Source organism: Cygnus olor, chromosome 15, assembly GCF_009769625.2.
Source record: "Cygnus olor isolate bCygOlo1 chromosome 15, bCygOlo1.pri.v2, whole genome shotgun sequence".
NCBI lineage: Eukaryota > Metazoa > Chordata > Aves > Anseriformes > Anatidae > Cygnus > Cygnus olor.
In genome coordinates, this window is record NC_049183.1 from 7,761,160 (window position 1) to 7,786,999 (window position 25,840).

The 25,840-nt window shown below is 35.2% G+C and overlaps 1 protein-coding gene across 1 annotated transcript in view; it reads right to left on the reverse strand.

Moving 5' to 3' along the window:
- Nucleotides 1-1,719: 1,719 nt before the first annotated feature.
- Nucleotides 1,720-25,840, reverse strand: part of SNX29 (sorting nexin 29) — a 139,684-nt gene continuing 115,563 nt past the window's right edge. Inside the window, exon 21 of the mRNA XM_040574968.1 lies at nt 1,720-7,135. Coding sequence (XP_040430902.1) covers nt 7,006-7,135 — 130 coding nt within the window. The 3' untranslated portion in view covers nt 1,720-7,005. The remainder of the gene's footprint in view (nt 7,136-25,840) is intronic.

Here is a 25,840-nt window from a genome sequence, read left to right on the forward strand (position 1 = left end):
AAATGTTGAAAATAGCAGGAGTATTCTATTGGTAGTAAAAAGAAAGTTATCATCATCCTACTTAGGAACCACACATAACAAATACTTACTACTATCCAGATCAAAAAAATTGCACGAAAAATTCAGAAAATGAGCATGACATACACATACATGCCATCATTTGCACAATTATTTTATAACATAAAATCAAGCATGACTTACAATATAACAAAATATCAGTTCTCTATTATTTTAATTTTTGAAATAGATGAAGTTTACTTACAGTATTTATTAGTTAGAAAATCATTTGGAAAGACTGAAGAGCAGTAGCAAGAATCTCATTTTAAACATTATCTTAAAATAATCTTTGCTCTTTTCTTCTGGCAGATCTTGTCTGCAAAGCTTTCTCCTCATTTCCTTAAGATTTCTGGGGGGAAGAAAAGCAGGAAATCCTGTGCAGATCTTTTCCTGAAAAGAGAAAATCCTTAAACTCTGTAGGCCCATATAGAAATACCAAGGCAGTACAAGTCCCCAAATGCAACCTAATCTTCACCTGGATTTGTGGAAAAATCAGCAGAACCTTTAAATTATCTTGCTTTTTCTGGGATTTTGAAAGCATTAATTAAGCAGCAGTATCTCACCAAGAGGACAATAACAGTTAAATTTGGCCAGCCGCTGGTTTTGCCACAGACCCATAAGGGTTTTTACATAAACTCTCTTATTTCCAGGCTTCTCTGGCCCAGGTTTCTGAATCTACAACATGGCACTAGTTGCCTTTCTTCTCCTGATGATCAGACTTTACTCTTCCCACAGCAGCAAAAAAGCTCTGACATGTTGTTAGACCAGAAAATAAAGCTCAAATGGCCAAGAAACACTCTCTTAGAACTGAGCCTTGTTCTACAGGGCTGAAATTCTGTACATCCGGCACAGTGAGGGCTTTAACTTCTCATAGCCAAAAGACAAGGACCTGTCAATAAGCTGGAGCTGTCTGTGGTCTGGTACACCTCAAGCAGACAGAAACTGAAAAAAAAAATATGGCTTGAAGCTATTTGTTACAACTTCGTAAGTACAATTTTGCCTAAGATCTCAAATAATTGAGATACGAAAAGCTTATACTCTGTAACTATTAGTAGCTATTATTAGTACTGGAAGTATTCTACAAGTCTCATCCACATTTGCTTAGAAACAAGAAAATCCTACGGATTGCAAAGACAATTTCAAATAAAGTTCTGTTATCTAGCTCCTATAAAGATACCTCGACTACCACAGTTTTAAAAGATGTGGATGCCTAAACATCATTATGAGTTTTATGGTAAGTGTCTGTACAACTTTTTTTTTTTTTTTAAAAAGATGAGCAGTTCAACTAATTAGATCTCTGTATAACAGTTGTGTCTTGAAAATTTTTAATTGAATTAATCAGCAAACTGTTCTGTGAGTACTAGAATCAACTAACACTACATTTTTTTTAAATTACAGCTTTGTTTGTTAGCTGGAAATTGATTAAATGTATACCAGGGCTTCAATTTAAAACTTTCCTCTTCAATGAAGCAACCAAATCCAGCAGCTCATTTTCACGTGATACGGAAGCATCCAGTCATGAACTAGATATGAAAGTGTCAGTCTGAATAGCCAAATACATATCTCAATAAAAAAGAAAACATTCAAGAAAAAAAACTTGACATAGTTTTCCTTTCTGTTTTACCGAGTGTTCTATATAATGTGATTATAAACTGAAATATTCCAGATTTCTGTCAATAAATACGACATAAGACTATTTAACAAATTAAAGTCTGACACCGATGTACATCATTCTAGAAACTCATTGAAAAAATGAACAAATCACAGAATCATTTACGAGACAGCTGAAAAGACCAAATAAGGTGTAAACATACTCTATTTCAAATGTGAAAAGATGTTAATTTTTATTTTTGCCCTTGTAAAGTAGCATATTTCAACCAGATACAACAAAATTACCACAGGATATTTAAAAAAAAATACAAGAAAGTATTTAGAAAATTATATATACACATTTGCTTAAAAATTCTATAATGTAAACATTAGCATAACAAGTTAAAATAATATTACAAACCATTTATTAATACTTAGATGAATACTGTACATATATATGTTTTAGAATTAATACAATCTTTCTTACAGTTTAAAAGGAACAAAAGAAAAAATTCCCCAAATCAAAAGGGAAATCCAGCTTCTTTACTTGCCAGCAGGTTTGGTCCCACATACAAGAAACTTAATTGTTTATCTCAGTGTCCAGGAAGAAAGAAAATACACCTTTTCAGAATTAGATATTCAACCAAATCTGCATTTCTGTAATTTTTAGTGTCCTAAATAGTTAACACTTTTCTCAAGAAACCAACTACCACAGTCTAACTTCTGTCATGACACAGACAGCAGTTCTGAAGCCTTGTTAAGCAAACTGATTCCTCCTACAGGGAATTGCAATACATTTGTTTAGATGGAAAAAAAAGGTATTTTTAAAGTCCTGGTATCTGCAGCAATTTGTAAATATAGGAAATTCATTCCTCTCTAAACATCTCAGTGGTGTTTTCTATGCTATTATTAACCAAAAAGTAAGCTACTATCATTGACTAGAAGTATGCTCTGATTATCTATGTTATCTATAATTGGACAGAATAAATAAAAGTACAGTTAGTGCAGAGTAGGAAATAAATGAAATGTACAGTATCAGACCACTGTGTAGAGGAAGTTTTTATCTTCCATTCAGTATGTGAAACATAAAGCAGGTTAACTGATATTTCTATATTTCATATATATAATTTCATACATCAAAGTGATTCTTTCAATATGTAATGCTACGAAACTACTGAAATGGCTAGATATTCATCAAATTAATATTCCATGTAGTGATACAAGGTGTTGACTGAAATATCCTAACCTACAGAAATTGAAGGAGAAAAATTCTTTACTTTCTTGAGTTGTTTAACCACTTTTCTAGAAGTGACATAAGCTCCAATACAGAAGTATTATTGTTTACAAGGAGAAAAATGTGTTTGTAAGAAAAAAAAAAGTCTTCCTCTTTCTTTTAAACAGCTGTTCCACAGGTTTCTCTTGGGAATTATAAGCAGGGAACTGTATTTCTATCCACAGGTATAGATTATCTGTCCTCAGAATTACAAGATATTCTTGTAATTCTCCACAAGTGTGGAGGGGGGTGGGATGAACCTTTGAAATGGCAAAAAATTTATAGCAGAACTATGATTCCTGCCTGTTTTGAAGCAAAGAGAACAACATCCATGTCTGAAAGTACTAATAACTGATTCTGTTAACAAAATATCATTTTTTAAATCATTAATATGTCCTGACAGACAGTATCAATAGTTCACGTGGGGCTTACTGCGTCTCCTTTATTATTAGCTTGCTGCTCCGAGTCAGTCAACCCCATTTATTAGTAGGTTCTTATTAATTAATTTGACAGCTACCATGCAGATACCGCTCTATACAACAAAACATTTTGTAATACAAAAAAATGTACCTTAGCAATGGGTCACAATTTTGAACCAATTATCTTTAATACCGTTACGTCCTTTCTCTAAATACTTGTATTAATCCAGTCACGAAGGTTTATGACTTGTGGTAGGTTCTGTAAGATAGTATATATAATTTGATTACAACTATCACATCAACAATATATTCCATAAAAAAAGACTGGCTTTGAAACTACTGATCTTCCTAAAATGTGATTTAATGGACATATCAATTTAAACCTTTATAACTATGCCAATATCCTGCCTCATATAAACCTTGGAAATTTATTATAATTACTGAGGAACTTGATTTAATGCAAAAGCAAAGCCAATACAATGCATTCTCTATAACAAATGACAAAATCTCTAAATAAATGAGGTTCTCAAAAAACACAGTTAAAATTTATTTAATTAATAATAATACTGATAGACAATCACATCTGCAAAAGATGCAAGTCTTGCCTGCCCTGTATTTCTTAGGAAATTGTTCATTTTGCATGTGATAAGAGAAGAGCATTAAAATTAAAAAGTAATGCCATTTATTTTCACAATTTATTTTGAATAGTAATTAAAGGATCCAGATGACCAGCCCTAGAATCCAAGTATGTCTAAAGATAAAACAGAATTGAAATGGAAATGATACTGCAAGTTTCTCCACGCTGCCTCATACCATGCTGTAGTCCAAGGCTTGCAGGAATAACAGGGACCAGATTGGCCTGAGTCCTCTATTCTGTGATTACGGAGATGTTCAAAGCACCCAGCAAGAACTGGCTGCACCCATCAACTCACTGTGCATAAGCCATAGAGCGGATAGAAGGATTTAAGAGCTCTCAGCTAGTAGAAAAAGAAATGAGATGTACGAAAATGGTAATTACATGCATGGCATTAGGTGACACAGGAGGAAGTGGTATGATCACTCAAATTGGTAGAATCATTGCTACAGTTACAGGTATTTTGTAAAAGCAATATATCTATGCTAGGATTCTTAATAACAGCTGGTCATCCTTCATCAACAGACTTCCCTGATTTTGATAAATAAATGAAAAAGTGGAACTTGTGACAGAAAATTACAATTCTCAGAAAGACAGGGCATTTTAGAATGTCCTGAGGTGATAAAAATGTGGGCATTCATATCAACACCTATCTCCTTGCAGTCATGCAAGCACCTTACTTCACAAGTAACCAGGTGAATAGGGAAAGCTGACTTGTAAAGAAAGGCTTAATTTAATTAGCTTCTGAGATTTTAGAGAAACCACAGATGAGTATTTAAATGGATTAGTAATGCACCCACTACCCCATCTTGTATCACAAAGCGAACACTGCAGATTGTAATCTTAGGAGCTGATACACAATTCAGGTAAAGTTAATAAAGAACAATTTGTACACAGTAAACAAGTTTACTGTTTTCGTGTGATCTACATACATACATTAAAAAATACAAGAAACAAGATAATGAGGAATGAAATAATTTTACGAGCCAAATGTAGCGACAAGAAAAATTTCTTCTAAGCAACTAAAAAAGAAAATTTAATTTAGGCTATGCTAAATGAGAATTCTTACCATTTGCAACTTTCTGAATAAGGAATCCTTTAATTTGTGAGTTATTTCCTGAAAAGCCTCACATGACAAACAGATAAATCACAAAATATACCACACTACGATTTCTTTCAGATTTACTTGCAATTCGGTGTTAATAGAGGTGCGTCATATTTCTACTAAACAAGGCTCTATTTTCTGAAAAGTTAATTTAAAATTGTTTCAAATTGGGACCATCATTAAAGCTACTTTTCCTTCCAACAAAGGCAAACTTTAACATGTCAGCAGTGTATCAGACTGAAGAGTTTGGAGAGGTGTTAACTGACAAGATAGCCACTTTCCTTCCTTCTTCAATAAATGCCTTGTTTTAGTTTACACAAGACACCAATAATTATTCATCTTTTAATAAAAAAAGAAATTGGCTAGCTCCCAAGCTGCCCTTTTGGATTCTGAATTTTGTACCAGCCCACAGACACTACTCGCTGTATGTAATGAATCCCTACTCGAGAAGTGTCACAAAACGACTGGACCGTGCTTGACTAAAGAATACACAATGGTCACAGGTCTGAAAAGCAGAAGTTCCAGTTTGCCAGAACTTTGATAGAGCACTGATGTAAAGAGTCTGTTATTAATCATCAGTTGTTGTTGGGGTGGCTTTTTTTTTCTCTTGGAGGGTAACATTAGATTTCATGATCTACTGATGGAAGAATTTAATAAAATTAACAGATAATAAAATGACAAGATACACCAACTTAAGTTAACGCTATCCAAAAGAAAAACTTCTGAGAAGAAAGATGTTCTTACACAATTGAAAACCAGAATACAATTGATAGAAAATTTCGATGTGCATTGCTTAAACATAATGAAGAAAGGAAGATAGCTAAACACACAATTAACTGCCTATGGCAGTACAGCTAATGGATGCTGAACTGGATTCCAGTTAATCCATGTCAGGACTTCCACCACTTGTAATAATTCTTGCCATTTTTTTTTCAGTCACTCTTGCAGCAGTACCATCACAGATTACTGTTCAGCGAGAGGTGATGGGTAACAGGCACTTTCATTACAGGCAATTCTTAATTATCACTATGTGAAGGATTTAAAAAAAAAAAAAAAAAAGAGTAAGAATTCCATACTGCCCAGTTAATGATGAAGGTCTGTTCTGTAGCATCAGTGACAAATTAATAACAAAATATAACCCAAGACTTGGAAACACTTTTGTATCATGCTGATTTTGTATATACTTGTGGTGGTTTGTAGAAATTAATAATATTGCACCCAGCCTTATAGCAAGACTGAAATTTCACTAAAAATTATTACATTCTCTGATTTTAAAGAATTACTTCCCACAAATGAAAGCTATTGAGAACACCTAACTAGAAACATAGAAAAGCTATTTTTACACCTGTACTGTTTTTCCCTTGTCACCTACTTTGTCAAGTTTTTTTTTTTTTAAAACCTTTGCGTATATCAGAGGTTTACAATAATAATTAAAAAAAGTATTTCTATTTACAAAAGGTAATAAATTAGTGAGGTTCTTTTAAGCACATCTTTCTGACATATAAAGTAGTAATAATTATAACTGTTCTTTAAGGAAAATAAATTGTGGTGACACGATACCCATGTCTGGACCAGAAAAATGTACATGTAGAAAGTGAGACAACACAATACAAACAAGGAATTCAGAAGAACATAACTTCAGAAGAACAAAGGAGAATATGTGCAATGCAGCTTCAGAAAACAAATAAAATGCCTATCTGTTTGCTGAGCCCCAGTGAAGAGCTCTTGTATTCTTTTTGAGAAAGTGATTACTGCCTTCCAAAGTATTTAATCAGGATATGACCCTTAGTTATGAATGTCTCTTTTCAGGATTTAAGTTGATGCAGCTGTAGTCTCTTCAGGAGCTTAAATTATAAATATAAGCTAGGAAGGAATCACAGGACAACTTTAAGTACATGGTTCCAGCATTCACAATTACAAAAAAGGGTCAAAGATCACCGCTCTGAGGTTCCAGGCTTCGGGGCTCTCTTTGATGGCTGCGAGACAGTTTAGGGAAGCGGGTAGTCACTCTCGAGCGGCTGATTTTGCTTACTGGTTCTCCAGAAGGTGGAATGTCACTAGGAAGAAAAGAAACAAAGACAGAAGTAACTAGTTTATGTTATATGCAAATTATTATGTCCTTATTCTCAACATGAAAAAAGCAGATGTTATGAGAGCCTGGCACATGACTGCAAAGTACAGCACACATCTTCAACTACACAGAATTGCATTCTTTCTACTGGTATCTCAAGTGTGAATTACAAATGGGCTCTTTCAGAAATGAGAACTAGTAGAACTTTCAATACTTTATGGAAGACTGCAAATTACAGGATAAAAGCGTATCTCTATGGGTTGCAGTTCAGAAATGGTGGTATAAGCATTTTGAAGTGATAAAAGTACAAGCAAAATAGACAAGAGCTTGCATGATGCTCTACTTAACAATCCTCTAATTATGGATGGATGTATCATTACGTGATGAAGCGTATTAGCAATACATCCCTGTTGGGAATTCTTCAGTCTCTTCTGACCCACAATAGACTATAGTCTTAGATGAATGAGCCTTTTTGAAAAGACTCTGAGAAGAAATACATTAAGTTCAACAACAAGCAGTAACAGAAAATTCCAGCTTACCTAGGTGATATTCAGAGGCTATAGACTCCTCGGAAAACTACAGTATAAAGGGATAGCATTGTACTTTTGCCATTCTCTTAGAGGACTCCACATGGTTTTTAATTATGCTTCTTACATACAAATCAATAAATAAAACTAAATTTTGCATTTTGCAACTCAGCTAGGCAATAAAATTACACTGCATACAAAGTCAAATGTACTTTTATAATTAAAAAAAACTGTAATACCTATCTTCAGAGTGAGTTAATAACAAGTCAATAGTGGAAGAATCACTCTTCTGCAGTTCTTGCCGTATTAAATAAATACACATATATGATATATATATTTTAAATCACTGAATTTACCCTGTGTAGTTCCCTTTTTCCTGCAGTGACCTTCCTCCCAGCTCAGACAGCCCTAAAAAAGCTGTAGGCACATGCAGGCTCCACTCAAGCACTTTGAACACCTTAGAGATCTTAGCAAAGCAAAGGCCTTTAACAAGTCCTGGGACTGAGTGTAAAATTCACTTGCAGGAAGCAGAGTACTTCTGAAAGACAGAGTAACTTTATCACTGGTAGCCATTAGCTTTGAAACTAAAATGCCCACATTTGCTGCTATTTACTAAATAATAATAAAGCAGTACAGAGAAAAATGTGTCCAATTCAGACATTGAACATTAACAGAAAACAATGAGTACTTTTAATGACAGCGTATTTTACTTGTCTAGCTTTCCTCACAGAACGGTCTAAAGTAACAGTTAAAATAATAAGTTAGATTTTTCTGAATTAAGATTCACCACACATATAATATTGAGTCTTCCTAGGTAACTAGGAATTCCTTTACATGAAAAGGCTGCATAAAACACCTGTGGGATATATCCTCATCTTCTTTAATAACAAGAATAATAATCTAGGTCTTGAATTCTATATTTTTCTTGTCAATAAAATCCAAGCTCTGCAATTAATTTACCGTATGTTATTAATTCTTGGTTGCCAAAGATAACTGGACTTCCAAACCCAGTCCTATGATATGTTATTTTGAAACTCAACGTTGCTATCTCAGATGCTGTAGAAAATTTCGATCATGTGAATCCAATTTCAGCTATGCTCATTATCATGGATTGCTTTCAGTAACGTGAATATTGTTACTCATTATTTTTATACTATTTATTCTCTCATGTTTTCTATTTATTCTCTAGTGTTTATAAAACAGCATGGGGTAGTGGTTTCAGAGGGCTGTGATTCTGTATTAAATATGTATCTTTCAGAACATGTAAATATAAAAGCTTCTAAAGATCAAATATACAATGAAATTAAAATATTTCTTTTGTCTTGTTGGACTTTTCTTAAAATAAATTAGGTTAATTTGCCAGCAGGATGGACACTGCTGATAGCGCTTTAGTTCTGTCAGGCTGACAGACAGCTACTTTGTGGATATATGGTAGTTTACATTGCAAAAGAAAGCACTGTGTTGTGTGCAATTACTATAATTTGGTGATTGCTTTTTGAAAGTACATTTTAATACTTAAGCTCCTCCTGCTGGCACATCCACAAAATGACATTAGGGTCAGCCCAACACTGAAGTCACTTTTCCCTTGTGGAAGAAAAATACCATTAAAAGAAAGAAGTGCAAAAGATGCAAAATGAATTCCCCTAAAAGGAAGAGAGATGAACTAATATCCATCTGTCTTCATAAGAATGGCTGAGGTAATAAGATCATTTTAGGATGGCTGCATGAACACTGATTTATGTAAATAAATAAATAAAAATCACAAGTAATTCTGCTAATTTAAATGATACTACTCCTAAACTACATTTATCTAATAATCAAATTAGAGCTAATTTGTCTTAAATGTCTAAGCTAATTTTTATCATTACAATCCAAACTCTAAGACAAATTGCTATGTTACACAGATTTACAGAAAGCAGTTTATAACCAAGGAATTAGATCTTCATGCATCCAGCACAAAAAGACAAACAGGAGCTGAAACTGAATTTCAGCTGTTGTTGGCCTGATCCATTTGCATGGAAATGGAGGTTGTATGATGACAAAAGGTTTAGAGTATTAAAAAAAAAAAAAAAACAGGAGAGAGAGAAAAGTCACACATTAGTAAGTGTGTATCTTAAGCCCCTTTCCTTCCTCCCTACTTCAAAAACTGATGCAAGAATTTGCCATCTAACTTCCTTATTTCAGCTCTAGCTTTTTGCTCTGCAATTAAAACACAAACTTTCTAAGAACACCCAGAAAGCATAACAACTAAACTTGAGAAAAGAATGAACAACCCCCCTCAAAACCAATGGTAACAAAGTAGGAGGGGAAGATTATTCTTCCACCTATTCTGTCTGTCGTTACCTGATTTAACAATTCTAGTTCTGGCCTTGAGGTCAAATGATACTTAAAGAGTCTCTGGCATTAAATGAGACACTTTTTCAAACTGCTGGACAGTTCAGCAGGTCAGATATTCTATGAACTCTTGGGCAGAAGTATGAGCACCTTAAGGTGATCCTACCAGTTCTGGCAAATGCACGTGACGATGAAACTGGAATACTTGTTCTCAATCTATTTTTACCAATTTGCATTTTGGACTGAGGAAGAAGGAATAAGCATACCTGCACGCAATGTCTTCAAATCCACTTTCTCATTTGTCTCATTCAGTAAAAGCAGTCTTTCAGTTAGTATTTTGGGGCATGATTTAGGGTTCAGCCATAGCTGACAGTTTTATTCAGATTAAAATACAAATTTAAAATATGTAAATCTAAACCAGGGTGTAGTTATTTTAGAATAACTGTTCCAGAACAGCTACCCCCAGTCCCTGTGATAAGCACTTACTCTTCAAGTCTACATCTGATATCTGAGCTACACCACTTCAGTTTTAACATAATATTCTCCTTTTTATTCTATTACCTTCCTAGCCACTGAGGTCCTAACAGGGTTTAATTTTCCAGGCTGAGTCTGGCAGGCATCTGGACACTTGCCAGGCATGAACCTGTTCAGCAGTGGAATGCTCAAGCACTAGAGGCTCGAGTTCTCTGCATTCTCACCTTGTCCCAGTCTGAAGAAAAAAGCATCCTGCTGAGAATCAATTCCTTCTTCCCACCAGGTCACTGTTTAGCTTTTAAGCATTCATGATTGATCTGCTCAGCATTTGTTTGGATACCAACTCAGATGCATTGATTTTGTCTAGGTGTCAAGTTCTGCCTGAGGTGCATCTCTAGAAAACAGCTTAAAATAACTGGTCTTTTTAATCAGCTTCTAGTTTCTTCATACCCTTCATTCATTGGCTGTCCATGTATCAAAATGTAGAGCATACTTTGTGTGCTTTTCTTTACATGCACCTGGAACTGCAGCATTCTTTTAAATGACATCATGAACACTTACATAAAGAAATTTATTTCATATCTCATTTTCTACTCTTCAGGATAAAATTAGAGAGAAGTAAAAATAAAGTCACATGCCTGAAATTGGAAATACTTTCATAACACTCTGAAATTGAAATAGAATATAGAAGCAATAAGCACATCCTGGGAGCGTAGCAAAGCTCAGGATCAGGTTGTTCACGTATCTCTGATGGAAATGCATCTCTGGAGACAGTCATGATCCTAGCTTTGCCTGAGTTGTATTAAACACAGCTCATGAAGAAAAACATTAGCAGGCAGATAAATTTGATGACTTTTTTGTTTCCTTGTGTGATTCGTATTTTCATTTGTCATGATAATCGAATTGCCGGTTAAAATCCCAATACTTAATGTGGTAAACTTGATTCAGACAGCAGGCCTCCTCAAAAAGGTAATATTAAACAAGGCTTATACTATATGATGAGGTCCTTATTAAAAAAGCAGTAAGTAATTCTGATCTGCCAATACACACTTCAGCACCTTCTTCTGCCAGCTACAATCATCTCTAACAATTGTTTAGTGGCACTATTAACTAAGACTTCATCAAATCATTTTGTATACTTTAGTAACTCCTGTTACTCTGGCTAATATATTTGTTTCCAGTTGCTGAAGTGTAAAAATAATTGGAGCCACATTCCTATCATCATTTCCAATTCTGCAGAAAGGAAATACAACTATTAACGAGAAGCAGTGATCTTCATCTATTAATACAAATGACTGGGCTAGGAAGTTTAAATAGTCAACTGTTTACAGAAGAAATAGAACAACATGGGTAAGATAATCCCTCTATAGTGCAATTTGGCATTGAAACTCCTGAAGACACTCTATTAGAGCAAAGTTGTCGAGTTAAAGCAATTATTAAAATTATTAAAACAATTCCCTTCAAGACTAGAACTGAATTGACCAAGAAATGAAAAACATTTATTCTAATATTCTATCCAACTGCTTTATTAACATGCAGCTCCTTCTCCTTCAAAATACACACTTCTACAACAAAATACAGCATTCATAGTATATTCAATTTCTTCTTGCTGTGAAATAATTTCCAACTCATAATCATGCTTAATTTGTTATAATCCAAATGATCCTAACTTGAACGTTCTCATGCTACAAATGAGTTTCCGTATCAGCACAAAGATTTTCTTCATAAACATCATCTGCATTGATACTTGTTTTTTTCTGTAAACCATGACACTTTACAGAATTCTGATGATCAGACCTTTTTTCTTCCACTGACTACTTTGAAGTTGGCATACCAAGATGCTAACTGTCCAATGAATGTTTAGAATGCATTAGTCACAGTCTACAAAATGAGGAATACCCATGTCTAATTTTGGATGGCATGCACACTCATTCAGGAAACGCTCAGAACCCTACAATAATGACCTTTCACCAGTTAACATTCGAGTACCTAAAGTCTATTACTTTAGGGAGTGGTTATTTTCCATTTTCGGTGGTACTCCAGCTAAAATGATGAGTAAATACAGTTCTGAAGCAAATGATCCCTTCACAACTAACTAGAAAGCCACAAATCACCGAACATGCATATAAGAGGAACTTCACTATAATGTACTATTTTTTTTATATAATTATTTTGTGTATTGCAATGATTAGTTAAAGACAGGAAGTTTGGCTATTCCATCCATTTTCACCTAGGAAACAGCATTCTACTCTACGGGGGTTAGCCGAATTTGAGTAAGCATTACAATCTACCACTGCTCAGCGAAGGGTAATTGAACAAACAAATGGTTCAGAAGCAGAACGTGTTCCAAGGTTGTTCATATAAAAGGTAGGATTTCCTTTTAGAAGAACCGTGTTTGGTGAATATCTGGATTTGCTTTTTCCTGTTAGTACTGTAATTATCTTTAAGGAAAGCAGAGAAAGATCTAGGATACATTTTTATTAAAAACCACTGAGGTAACTAAAAACGGAAGACCTGCATCAGGATTCACAATGCCTCATGTACGTTAAAATCAACAGAGTAAAATTCCTGTTTGACGAGTAGCAATTTCAGTGTGCTGAGACTGCAGTGCTTTACAGGGAGACTAGCCAGACACCTCCTCCTCCATATTCACAAGTTGTTTGCGTTGAAAAGTGACATGGAGACAACTTTAATTACCAAATTAGCTTCTAAACAGCCCATGATCGATATGTTTGGCATTGGAAGTAACAACAGAAAGCTTACGGGAAGTGTGTTCTCAGACACTAGCATATACAAAGCCAGTAAAAGGCATTACATATTTACCACTCTAACCTACACACCTCTTATTCACCCAGAACAGAAAAAGAAAAAAAAAAAAACTTCCATCTTTCATGCCAAGTGGTGAAAAAAGAGAGATTCACCAGCTCTTCTAATTTGCCTAATTGTGCCAATAGCATACAGAGGAAGAATCTGAAAACTTGGAAAGTTTCTTCCTACCTGTCGATGCTTATCATTGCTTCTGAGCTCACTAATATACTTAGAGTAGTTTCAGTGAAAACCTGGTTCCTATTTCTGATGCACTTCACCATGTCTGACTTTTAACCTGCAACACCACGTAACCTAGCCTCTTGGTGGACAATGCTGTGAGACCTGAGGACTGGCAGCACTGCAGCAGTTACTGGTTTCCCATCCTGGAATCCTGCCACCTACATTTCCCTGTAGAGAAGCTTTGTGCCTTCCATGTTCCTTGACTCTTCTTGACTCCAAATTCAGCCAGGCAAGAATATTTGCCCACAAGCAGAAACACTTACACTTTTCAGGATAGTTTAAATAGTCTCCATGGGAATAACATAACTTAGCTGTCTTTGCTTAGAGTTTTGCAAGTAAACTGCCCATCATAAAAAGGCACCTGCACAAATTGCCATGTTTATTTTATTTTTAAAAACAAAACCCTTCTTTTAAAATTACCGTAACAGCAAATGGAATTATAAAGAAAAGTTGTGATCAATACATTGTGTTTTGATCTCCCAAGAAAGTGCTTGAGTTTTAATTGCTCCATCAAGTTAAGAGGTATCAGCTGTTTTTCTCAAGTATTTTTCATTTCTCATAAAGATTACACCATGACATTAATATAGGCAATGAGGCAGAAGAGAGCTGACATGACCATTCTCATGGCACATCTAGACGTGTCCCTGAAACATCGTAAAGTTTCTGGAAGATATGCTAGCAATAACAAAAAGTGAAGAACAGTGCTTTATAGCAGTTGCTTTATTATTTTTTTTTTTAGTATTTAAAAAAAAAAAAAAAGCAAAGTGCAAGTTCCTGCAGCCCAACCAGAAGCTTGATACTAATAGTGATTCATGACCTAAAAACCTGAAAATATAGAATGTCTTCACCTCAATCTTTTGGAGCTTTTTGATTGTTCTTAATTTTAGACTATTATTTTTAGTTTCCCTAAGCTAAAATATTTCAAATTGAGTTGGATAGAACATAGAAATAGAGCACCTGCAGCTGGAAACAATCACAGAGAGGGATTTGAAACTTGGTGTACTGAAATTAAACATGTACTCTCCAAATAAACAAAAGTAATCAAGATGGGAAAATATGTAAATAAAGTACAGAATTGAGTACTGTCAACAGAGTAACAAGGGAAATGCTGACTTTGTTCTTGGTAATGAAGACAAGGACTAACGTTTATATTTCATCCAACACAGAAAAGGAAGCTAATCAAAGAAGGTATGATGCTGCCTGGTAAATAACACTGGGAGCCAACTTGTGATGCAACGTTCTTGTTGGATTAGAGAAAAACTACACAGACAGCAGGCAGGCCAGCATAGAGAAGACCACAGTAATCAGCAACCAAATCAGATTTTCTGTTTAGTCAGATTTCAATTATTTTCTCTGTAAGAAAGAAACAAAATGGCAATGATAAACATAGCCCCCACTCCCCCAATTTTAATTTTTTTTTAAACCCATGACTCCAGATGAGGTTAACAGGAAGCAAAATCCGCTGCCATCTCCAGTAGGAGTTAAACACACAGTACCTTGCTGACCATGAGCTCCTGAAGTTCCAGTGCAGTTCTCCAGGTATCATCAGATTCAGAACCTTTACAAAGTAAATCATCTTGGTCCCTCTCTAATGCAGGTGCAACTTTGTCAAGGTGTTTAAGATAAAAATAAATGAACTGCAATTTAGGACAACAGTCATCAGCTGTGACTCATGTTGCTGGCAGCTGTTGAAGTGCAACTCCAGTGCTGGAGTGCATCTGCACAGCCACTGGGCAGGAACAGCCTGGGGGCTGCTCAGCGTTCCATTTCTCAGCTACATGAAGAAGCTTGTTCTTAGCTACATAAAGCAGCAGCAGAAATGGCTGCTGCCCATCTAGATTTGATCCATAAGGAAGTTATGGGATCACTAGAAAGTCACTTTCACTTTTGCCTATGAACTCCCCAGGAAGCTATTCCTCTCCTTGTCTCTCTAAGCTTTGTGGCTTTCAGCCACTTGAAGATTTTGGCATTGGGAAGAATAGCCAACCTTGACAGAGGACGTTTTATGGCTTTGAATAGATGTTGAGCTAAACAGCAACTGAAAAAGCTCCTGAGGTATCACCTTCCCTGGTTTAGAAATAGATCAATGAAGCATTGTATGTAAAAATCAGTATTACGCATGAATGGATACAGTACCAGAAGGCAGTGAGATGATGGAGAAGTTTATCTTTGTTGGGATACTCCAGCTTTGCAAGCAGCAGGAGGAGAGAAAAGTCTTAAAAGATACCATACACAGCACATGCCTATGGTTCCTCCTTGCAAGATTACTGTATGGGTCTGAAAAGCAAAGGCCTACACTGACACATTTAGCCCTAACACAGGTGATATACATCAACTTGACTGCAGTAACAACAGCTCTACGGTTAGATATTGAAGCATTTTTTTCCTCTTACACATACAGCTACCTTGTGCTTAGAAAATGCTGGGCACTGGGGTTTATTGGAGTCCCCAGGATTTAGATTCATTTGACTCAGCTATAGCACTAAGAGTAAAAACAAGATAAATTATTCAGTCTGCCTGACAATACAAACCAGTCCCATTTAATTTCCCTTTGGTCATACCTAGCTGTTCTCAATAGCTAGTGCTTTGGGATTTATCTCCTTATTTTGTAGAAGTCTTCTACTGAAAGACTTTAAAAGGAGTCAGACTTTCAGAGCTGTTCAGTATATTTATGACTTGCCCAGAAACTGTATTAAGTCTAATAAATTAAATCTCTTATAAAGAATTAATTTATGAGTTCTTACAGCTTAGAATAAAATCCCAGAAACAAGATATCAGAGTTAAAATAGACACGGATTAGTAAGAAACAGGCTTTTTGGCTCATTTTGCAGTCGCAAAATTAAACAATTTTATGCAAGCTGTTTACAAGGCACAGATTTCTAACATTTTCTACAGGGAACAGCAATCTCTGCAGACCCACATATTAGTGGTTCTCCTTCCCATATATCAGGCATTTCACTAAACTCTTAAGTGCAATTGCATTACACTTAAAATCTTAATCTAAAAATAAACCTTCACAATGCTGTTGGTATAATCAACCTCTGGGGCATTGTGTAATTCACATGTGAAGATAAGATAAAAAGTGATTCTGGTCTGCTCTTGGAGACAGTGACATCAGCCATCCCAGTACAAATTCTTCCTGTAACTTCTGACTAAAACAGGGTTATTTTAGCAAGAGTAAACTGAAGAAACCTGTTTCACTATAAAACAAGGTCTGCATTAGGACTCGGAAATCTGCAGCTCCTGAGTACATCATCATAGACAAGAATAGTCCGATGTTATACTTAGACCCAGTACTCCAGCCATGTTGTCCCTGTGTTAGGGCCATACCGAAACAGTTGGTGGATCAAGCATGGAGAGAATAGCTGTGCAATTTCTGCATGCTGCAGATGAACTCCACGATGAAGTTACCTCTATTATTTCTGCACAGACCTCAATAGCTGAGATCATTTTGCATTTTTGCAGTGGCATTTGGACTAATTTGTCCCTGTAAAGAATGTATCTGGAGACCTCTGAAGCATTCTCAAGAAAGTTCCTAAAAAACAAGCAACAACTATTTTCTTTACTAATTTGTTAATGAGGTGAAGTGGTATGGCAGGGAAGTAAAGACAAGCATGCATAACATTAATTTTTGTTACTAATGGATGAGTGCCTATAATTACATGAAGTTATTCTAGAATTCTGCTAACTTTTCATGGATTCTGCTGTCACCACAGAAGTGCCAAATCTATTAAAAATACGTCATAAAAATAGCATCTGAAATACAACAGAATTCAATGGGCCCTGTTTATAGCTGGCAGATTAACAAAGCCAAGAAACAAAGCTTTCTGTATGATGTTTTGAATTTCAGTGATGGCCTGTAGCTAATTCATGCTATTTTCACGTAAGGGACTGATGGCTGCTGAAATATTTTTCAATATGAGTTCAAATGAGGAAAAGAAATAACCCACCTCCTTTCGAACAACCGTGCAGTTAGGCATAAACAAACTTGTTATGGTCTGGATTAAAGCCAAGTACACGCACGAGTACAAAGACACCTCCCTCATGAAGATTATTTGCCTCATTTATTTGAATGGATACATCCATTTACCCATTACTGTCAGCATTGTACAGAAAGGAGTATGAATAAGTTCTGGAAGACTGCAGTTTAAGAGGTATAAACTAATTTTTCTAAACCACATTTTCTCACGTATTCCTTACAGTTTCCTATGTTAAGAGAAAGGAATAAAGCTTATATATCCATCTGTCAGCTTGACTTCTGAAAAGCCTTTTAGAAAGGCTTTTCTCTTTCTAACTCTTCAAAATCATCAAAATTTCTACTTTGGAACAATAATTAAACTTAATCTTTGGTAAAATTCCCAATGAAATACCCATTACAGAATTCTTTGTTTTCTTGCAACACTCAAAATTTAACAATTACAGTAGGAGGAAAATTTTAAGTCATGTTGTTTCATTACTATATTATTATTTTTTTAAATCTGCCATTCTAGTAATGATGTAAAATTTACATATGCGGGTATATTTGCACATAAGCTTTCTGATTTAAGGAACAGTGTATTTTCAATACTTAGTCTCCCCCTGGCCAACCACCCTCGAACAGATTCTTCAAGCACAATTGAACTGAGACGATGACATTTCAGGAGATCTGTAGCAAACATTACAAACTCATGTTTGACAGCTTAGCTTGCGATATTTCTGAGAATGGATTCCATAAATTCACTATGCCAAAACTGTTTGCAAATGCCATCCTGTGCCAAAAAAGTGTTTGCAAATGTCACAGAGAACCACCCAATATGAAAAGGGCCCTTTGCTTAATCTAGAGTGATTGATTACTTCTGCACAAGGCCTGATCTTCAGACTACAGAATACAAACAGTGTTTGACTGATGCTTGCTGTGCCCTACTGTGACTCTCATCAGCAGGAAATGAAAGCATGCAGTGACTTACAAGACTTATTCATTGTTTTTCAGCATCGGATATATTGAAAAAATAACATTTTCAATTCCAGAGAGCATCAAAAAGACAATTTAGAGATAAAACAATGAGTATTTGGGAACTGAATAGAGAACACAGGTCTGTTGCCCTGACTATAAGGAGATACAGCTAACTTGTTAGGTCATGTTACTCAGATTCTGGTTCCTAAACAACAAATCCACTAAATCATGTTCTGAGTAAAGAATGCTGCTTTTGTATATCAAATACACACTTACTGGTCTGTGATTTCTTCCATTCCTCCACTGTTTAGAAAACCTTGGAACAAAAGTGAATTTTTGGATGGTCTGCATTACTGGAAAATATCTCATCAAGCTTCTCTGTAATAGAATTCAAGCTGAAAATAGCAAGTCACACTTTCTCTGAACTTAAGCCAAACCTATTGTTTTTCCCTGGAGTTATACGATCAGCTCTATCAGGTTCGTGAGTCTTTAGGTTTGCACATCTTTAATATAGTTAATGGGATTATTTTTATAAGTACAGATTTGAACTTCTCTTGGATTTCCAGATGGAGTTCTGTCTAGGTCATGTCATCCAGGCCCGACCAGAATGGTTTCAAGTGATATGTTTTGCCACACAGATTGGTTAAAGTCAGTCAGAAGCCTTTCAGTTCTTTTCAATGCACAGATTAAGGCTTAGAAATCACCTCATCCTTTGTTAGAACAGCATGGCTTCCAAAACCTCCTGAAGTGCCACAGTTGCATGATATGCAATTTCCTAATACTATAAGTGATCCAGTAAGTTAGAAATTATTTGGTGGTTTTTTTTCAGTTCCATTAATCAATTTCTATTCATTCTGTGAACATATATTTAAATACATACTCCTCTCTTCAGCTGTACATTTCAAAATCTAACTAAAAAAAAAAAATCACCAAAAGTGATTTGGAATATGAGAAGTTCAATGAAGAAATACATGGCGCCATCTACTAAAAGCCCTTGTGCTACACTACCTACCCTAAATCTGCTCTCAGCTGTATGGAGAACGTAACTTGGAAAATTTCTCTTCCTTAAAATTTTCTGGGCTTTACCAGTACTTTGCCTTTCCAAAAAAGAGATCAGATTTTGGAGCATTCTGTCTCTTGCTGTACACAGTGGAATAATACATCATCGAAAGGGGTCTGCACTAAGGCATTATTGTGAAGATCGTGAATGGTAACTAAGGGTTATGGATCCCAGAGCTCTCATACCCATCTGCACTTGCACATAGATTGCTATAACTGACCAGATGGCTTCTTACAAAACAACATGTTTATATGATTAGTTTCCAAAACAATTCATGGTGGCACACTTATTTCCTGCAAGAGACCTGCAGATGGTTCCCTTCCCCTACCTATGAGTTCTCCAAAATATATCTCCTGAACTAGCTGTTATGCAATCTTCCACTACATATGCTGATATGTGACTGTGAATACCTAAAGCTGGCAATTTTCTTAAAATAATCTCCATAAAGAGAAACTTAACAAGCAATTATAGATCAGCAAGTTCAAGTGCATCTGTAGAATAAATTTTACAGACTAGTAGGATTTTGTAGAGGAACTCTTTGAAAGACACAAGTTCATTATTGAGGATTTATGCAGATTTGGGCCAGGGAGGTCTTGTTTAACTTGTATTCTTTGACAATATAACTACCATGTTGAACAAGGGTAATTAAGTGGCTATCAATGCATCATGTTTATAATTGTCATGAAGTCTGATATCAGATGGTACTAAGCAGGGGGTAATGTAGCTTAGTAGGCACGAAATTGCCTCAGGAAGGGGAAATTTTGTGAAAAGAACATTGTTCCAATGGATCAGAGATACCCATAGGGTGCACATAAGCAGACATACAAAGCAGTGATGTACCTGAAACAGTCCTGAACTATCATGCAATGAATCACACACCATCCACTTTTACCACTATGTATTCATTCTAGTAACTGTCACTATAGAGACAATTCAGTGTATTCTAGGCTGCTGAGAAATTTTAAAAATATATACAGAGAAAAAATTATATCAAGTAAAAATATTCCATTTGATTATTTTTTTTTGCCAGCTTGCTGCTCTTTGATGACTTGGATGCTATGTAAAAACATGTACTACGATGTAACAGAATATTCTGTATGTTTGTGGACCTTTTATATTGGAAATTCTGTGCCCATTTTAAAACATTAATAATATTTAGGATTGATTGAAAAGGGATGGAAAGATACAGCTGTGGTAGTTTAAAACATAGTAACTCCCACACCATCATACAGTAGGGACAGCAAAAACATCTGTATCTGCACTTCCTTGACTCTCAAAGTTTTGGCATATTCTCAGCTATTGATTATTTGAGTTGCAAATTCCTCTGTGCTCCCCTCTTCTGGAAAAGTCAGCTCCAGTAAAACAGTAGGGCAAACTGTTACGGACAGAGAAGACAGCCAGGAAATACAGCGTCAAGCTACCACAGGCACACATCTCATCTTGTTTACTAGAGAATTTAGGAAAATTCATATAATGAAAGGATTTTATTTTGTATTACGAATATTTGGAGCATTTATATATATATATATATATATATATATATATATATATTTTAAGACTCCTACTCAAGTAAACATGCCAGAAACTGATTTACATTGTATGAAGAAATAACCACACAATCGCAAACAAAGGATGTATGAGTTTGGGCCAAGAGTATTAGACTCAACCCCCTTTACAAATCATGTGTTAGTGAACGCACCAAAAAAAAAAGATGGAACTGATTATTATTATTTGGAGGAAAGGAAATGTGCTGTAAGATTTCTTCGCTATTCAACTAGAAATATGATCTATGGGCTTACAAGAAAGGTTTTTATCAATCCTGTAGAGGCTTCAACCTCTTTCAAATGTAAAAAGTTAAAATGTCATATTTGACAACTATTAGTAATAAGTAATTAATCTAGAAAGTTAATGGAAAGCAGTCTTAAGTACCTTTTTTTTTTAAATACTATTTTCATGGTTATACTTCACAGCTCTCAATTATCATTCTGTATGAAAAATAAAATGCATTTATTTTATGCAAGGTTTGAGTATAACACTATGGCTTTCCACCTGGAGACAAACACAATACAAATAGTGTATTACCTCACTGCAGAGCCTGCTGAACTGAGAATATACTTATCTCAAGCTCTCAATGATACTTAATTTAACAGAGACTGGTAAATTGAATTGACAGGCAGACTTTGAAGCTCTGGGCAAGCCTGGCTGAGCGACACAACGTGCATAGATTCAGTGGTGCACAAAGGTAAAATACTAGCAGAATGCCAGCATGAATCAGAGGTACAAATACAGTCAGAATCAAGCATAATACTGCATCTGAAAGAGTTACTGATTAGCTTACCTAGGTAAGTGTTCCAGTTTCCTGTACACAGTTCCATACAGTTCATACCTTAAGCCTAGACAATAAGCACAGTAGCCTGACACAGATATTACAAACATTTGTACTTTAAATCATAATAAAATTATCATCTAGATTTAATTTAGTGAGGATGCGTCTGTGCCCCACACATGAACATTTATGTTTCTATTTTTACTCACTGTATATTGATACCAGTAAACAGTTTTAGATCTGTGCAAGAAAATAATTTCTCGCTGATGAAATACAGATGCAGATTCTAAGATTATGGGATGAGTAGTGTATGTATGATGTTGCATGGGGGAAGAAAATCAAGATATAAATAGACAATCTATTGAATGCTTACATGAGCAAAAACTGATTCAAAAGTATGCAGACGATGTAGTTAGAAACGACAGAAGACTAGGCAATATTAGACTAATGCAGAACATTTTTAAATAGTTTGAATCATGTTTTGCTGCTTTAGACGAAGGCATAAATATCCAACTCCAATTCAAAACATTTACCTGTGCATTTTTTAAGTTTCTAGAACTAAAAAAAAAAATAATTTTACATCTAGACGTCCTGATTTATGCTGAAAGATTGCTCAGAAGCCTAAAATATGCATGGCAATGTAACATTTTAGAAATCTTAATTCTTACTTGAATACAAAGGTATCTTATTCATTGGAGGTAGACAGATATTAAATAAAAAGAACTTCAAATTGTCTGAATAAAATTCACTTCATCAGCTTAGCTTTAGTCACATGGTTTTGTTGATGCAATAACTTCATTAATACTCAGCCCTGCTTGCACATTCAGAATATGTTTAACATGACTGAAAAAGTTCAAACTATAGATATAAAACTTAAATGTGACTTAAGCCATGTTAGCCACAATCAGTGGATATCGTTTGGTCTGGCTGTAATAAGCCAATGTTCTGGAAAAATAAAAGCAGCAACCTTATAAAAATACCACACCTGTCACTCCTTACTTAAAAGGAATGAAATTATTTGCTAGGTGAAGAGAAAAGGCACTTCTCGAAAATATTTTCAGGGTATTAGAAGGAGAAAATTGGAGCTTAGACGTCTGAGGATTAAAGGAAGAAATAAAGTTTTGTATTAGCAGCCAGAGAATAGGCACACTGAATGACCACCGAGCAGGTGAGACTTCCGAAGAGGAGGAATCATTTCCTGATAATTATTTAATTTGCTCTGCACAAGGGGTAACAACTGAATGCAGAATATTTATTACACCAGACCTTTGCATACCAAGATCTGAGGCAGAGTTGAATATTTATACCCAACAACAATCTTTCAAAACAACAGAATAGACAATATACATCTTTTTTTCCCCATACCAAGGCTTATTTTCAAAGGAAAGATAAAATACCTTCTACATAATGGAGAAGTAAAAATTCTGTGCCTATGGTGAACCTTTTCTCTATCTGTTATTTCAGCTACCACTGCCATTTCCAATAAATGAAAACAAATCACAATGACTTAAATGAAATGGCTTCTTTTCTGTGTGCGCGCAAACTCCAGTAAAGGAAAACAAATCCCATAGGAGAGATTCTCTCCATGTTTCATTCTTTCCCACCATCTTCCTTTCCCACTTCATTTTAACATATATTCCCTTCATTCACTCCAACCTGCCTCACGCAGTCCCATGACTCTGTTACTTTTACTTTGCTAATTCACTCTTTTAATCCCCACCTTCTCCAGTTGTTTTTTTATATTAATTCACATCAACAGCCACAACACGCTTTATTGCCCAACACTTCCCCATCTATTCTGTTTGCTTCTAATTATGCCTAATTCTTCTCTCATCAAACTCTTACGCTCAGTCGATACTACTTAGCTGAGCTAAACCTCTGTTGCCCAGAAGTCAGTCAGTCCAACAGCTCCCCATCTAAACCAATTCGCTCCTGCATTTAACAACCTACACATCGACTTACCTCCTTCAAATCAATTCACCTATTACTGCCCTCATTTCACATTTTCTTTACTGAAATATAGACCTCAGCTCCCTGTTGACTCTCTCAGGTTTTCAACCACAGCGACCTCACTCAGAGTTTTGGGAAGAAACCCTGCTGTTTGATACACTTTTATTCCACCATTCAAAATATATTTTGTGAAAGCTGCCAGTTTAAGACATTTCTGGTATACTTTGTCAGGCTGAAAACCCCTCCTGAAAGTACTTGCTGGAAAAATCCCTGCAATTAACAGAACTACTCCTGTGAACAACTACCTACTCTTGCAAGGGACTTGCAATCTCTGCTTTTATGCACTGTTGTTAAATTAAACTACAGCCTAGACACTGCTGTGTACCCTAACATATTATGATACCTTCTTGTGTTAAATTTCCTATATGTCATTAATTAATTTTATTAACCAGTACTAACAGACATTAAAAATTGAGCATATTGGTACAAAAATACAATGCTTACAAGAAACATACATTAATTCTATACTTGAATGGCAGGGAAAGTTATATGACTATAGCCTGACAAGAAGAACATTATTCTTTTATTCACTTTGAAATATCATGCCACTTTATAAAGAAAAGATTTCAAGATGGCTGCTGACATTGCTGGAAAAAAAAATATTTAATACCTTACTGCATAATAAAATACTTTCATGCCATCAAGAATGAGGCCAATACATTGACATACTGTACACAATTATGACAGTATTTCTAGTATTCTGCTTTTTGTAGCTAGGATTGGAAGTTGACAAAGACCTTTAAAGAAGATTGGATCTATCGCTTATGAATGAGGTATGGGAGTTGGGTTTTGTGTTTATAATTAGAAATAGCTATTAACTTAACTAACCAAAGCCTTAGCAGATACTTGCCAGTTTGGGGAATACATAAGTGTTTTCATACAAATGATTCATTTTTGTTGCTAGGCTATAGAATATGGTTTGATTCACATTTAGAACCAAAACTATAGATCTCACCAAAGGACTTTATATATTTTCCTCAGTGTAACAGTTGTATGTCTAAAAACTTATTAGTTACCTCCTTCTACCAAAACAAGTGATCTCTGCTTGTATTTTAAATACCTGTCTTGCTCTACAAATTGCTTTCATACCTATGTAAGATGTATTTGGGAATTAATGACAGTTTTATCTTACATTTTACAGTTTACAGTCTTATGTTGCATTTTTCTCATTTATTGGGCTAATGTTTGCTGTAAAAATCTCAGCAGAGAAAATGGACAACTAATTGCATTGTTGGGTTTTTTGGTTTTTTTTTGTTTGTTTGTTTGTTTTTGTCTGTTTGTTTCTTTGTTTTTGTTTGTTTGTTTTAATGGACCTCAAAGGAGAATAGCTTTTTTGTCACTGCTGCCACTGGAACTGAGGAAAAATAAAAACAAACCCTGACCTTCAAGAAAGGACTAAACTTTCCAGCCAGAGGAAGCAGAAAGAAACTGCTTTCCCAAAAAAATACACATGCCACAGAAGCAATAATTGTCAAACACAGTGAAGGCGACGGACACTTATGAGTCACAGTCACTTGCAGAAGTGAGACACAAACAATTCCTTTCCTATTCCACAACATTTTTCCTACCTGTGATTACTCAAGGTTGGATATCAAGAACTGGTGCTCAAATGTATTGATAGGTCTTTGAACTATTTTTTTTTTTTTTTTTACTGAAGATGATTTACAATCTGAGCTATTTTGTTTTCCCTGTGAAACATATTAAAGATTTGATTTTATTGCTGTAAGTTAACCTGTACTTCTGAGTACTCAGCCTTACAATTACTTCTTTATTGACGGAAATGTGAATTTAAACTAAGAACTGAGAATTTTAAGATAGAAAAACAGGGATGGCAGGGATGAGTATTTTTGAAGGTCTCTTTTCTGGTTTAATTTTATCTTGACTGCAAAGTGAAAATGAGAATAAATGCATTCTCTCTTTTGCGCCCAGCCTCAAAATTGCAACTTTCTTTACTGGTTATAGAGCCCATTCTTTGCTAC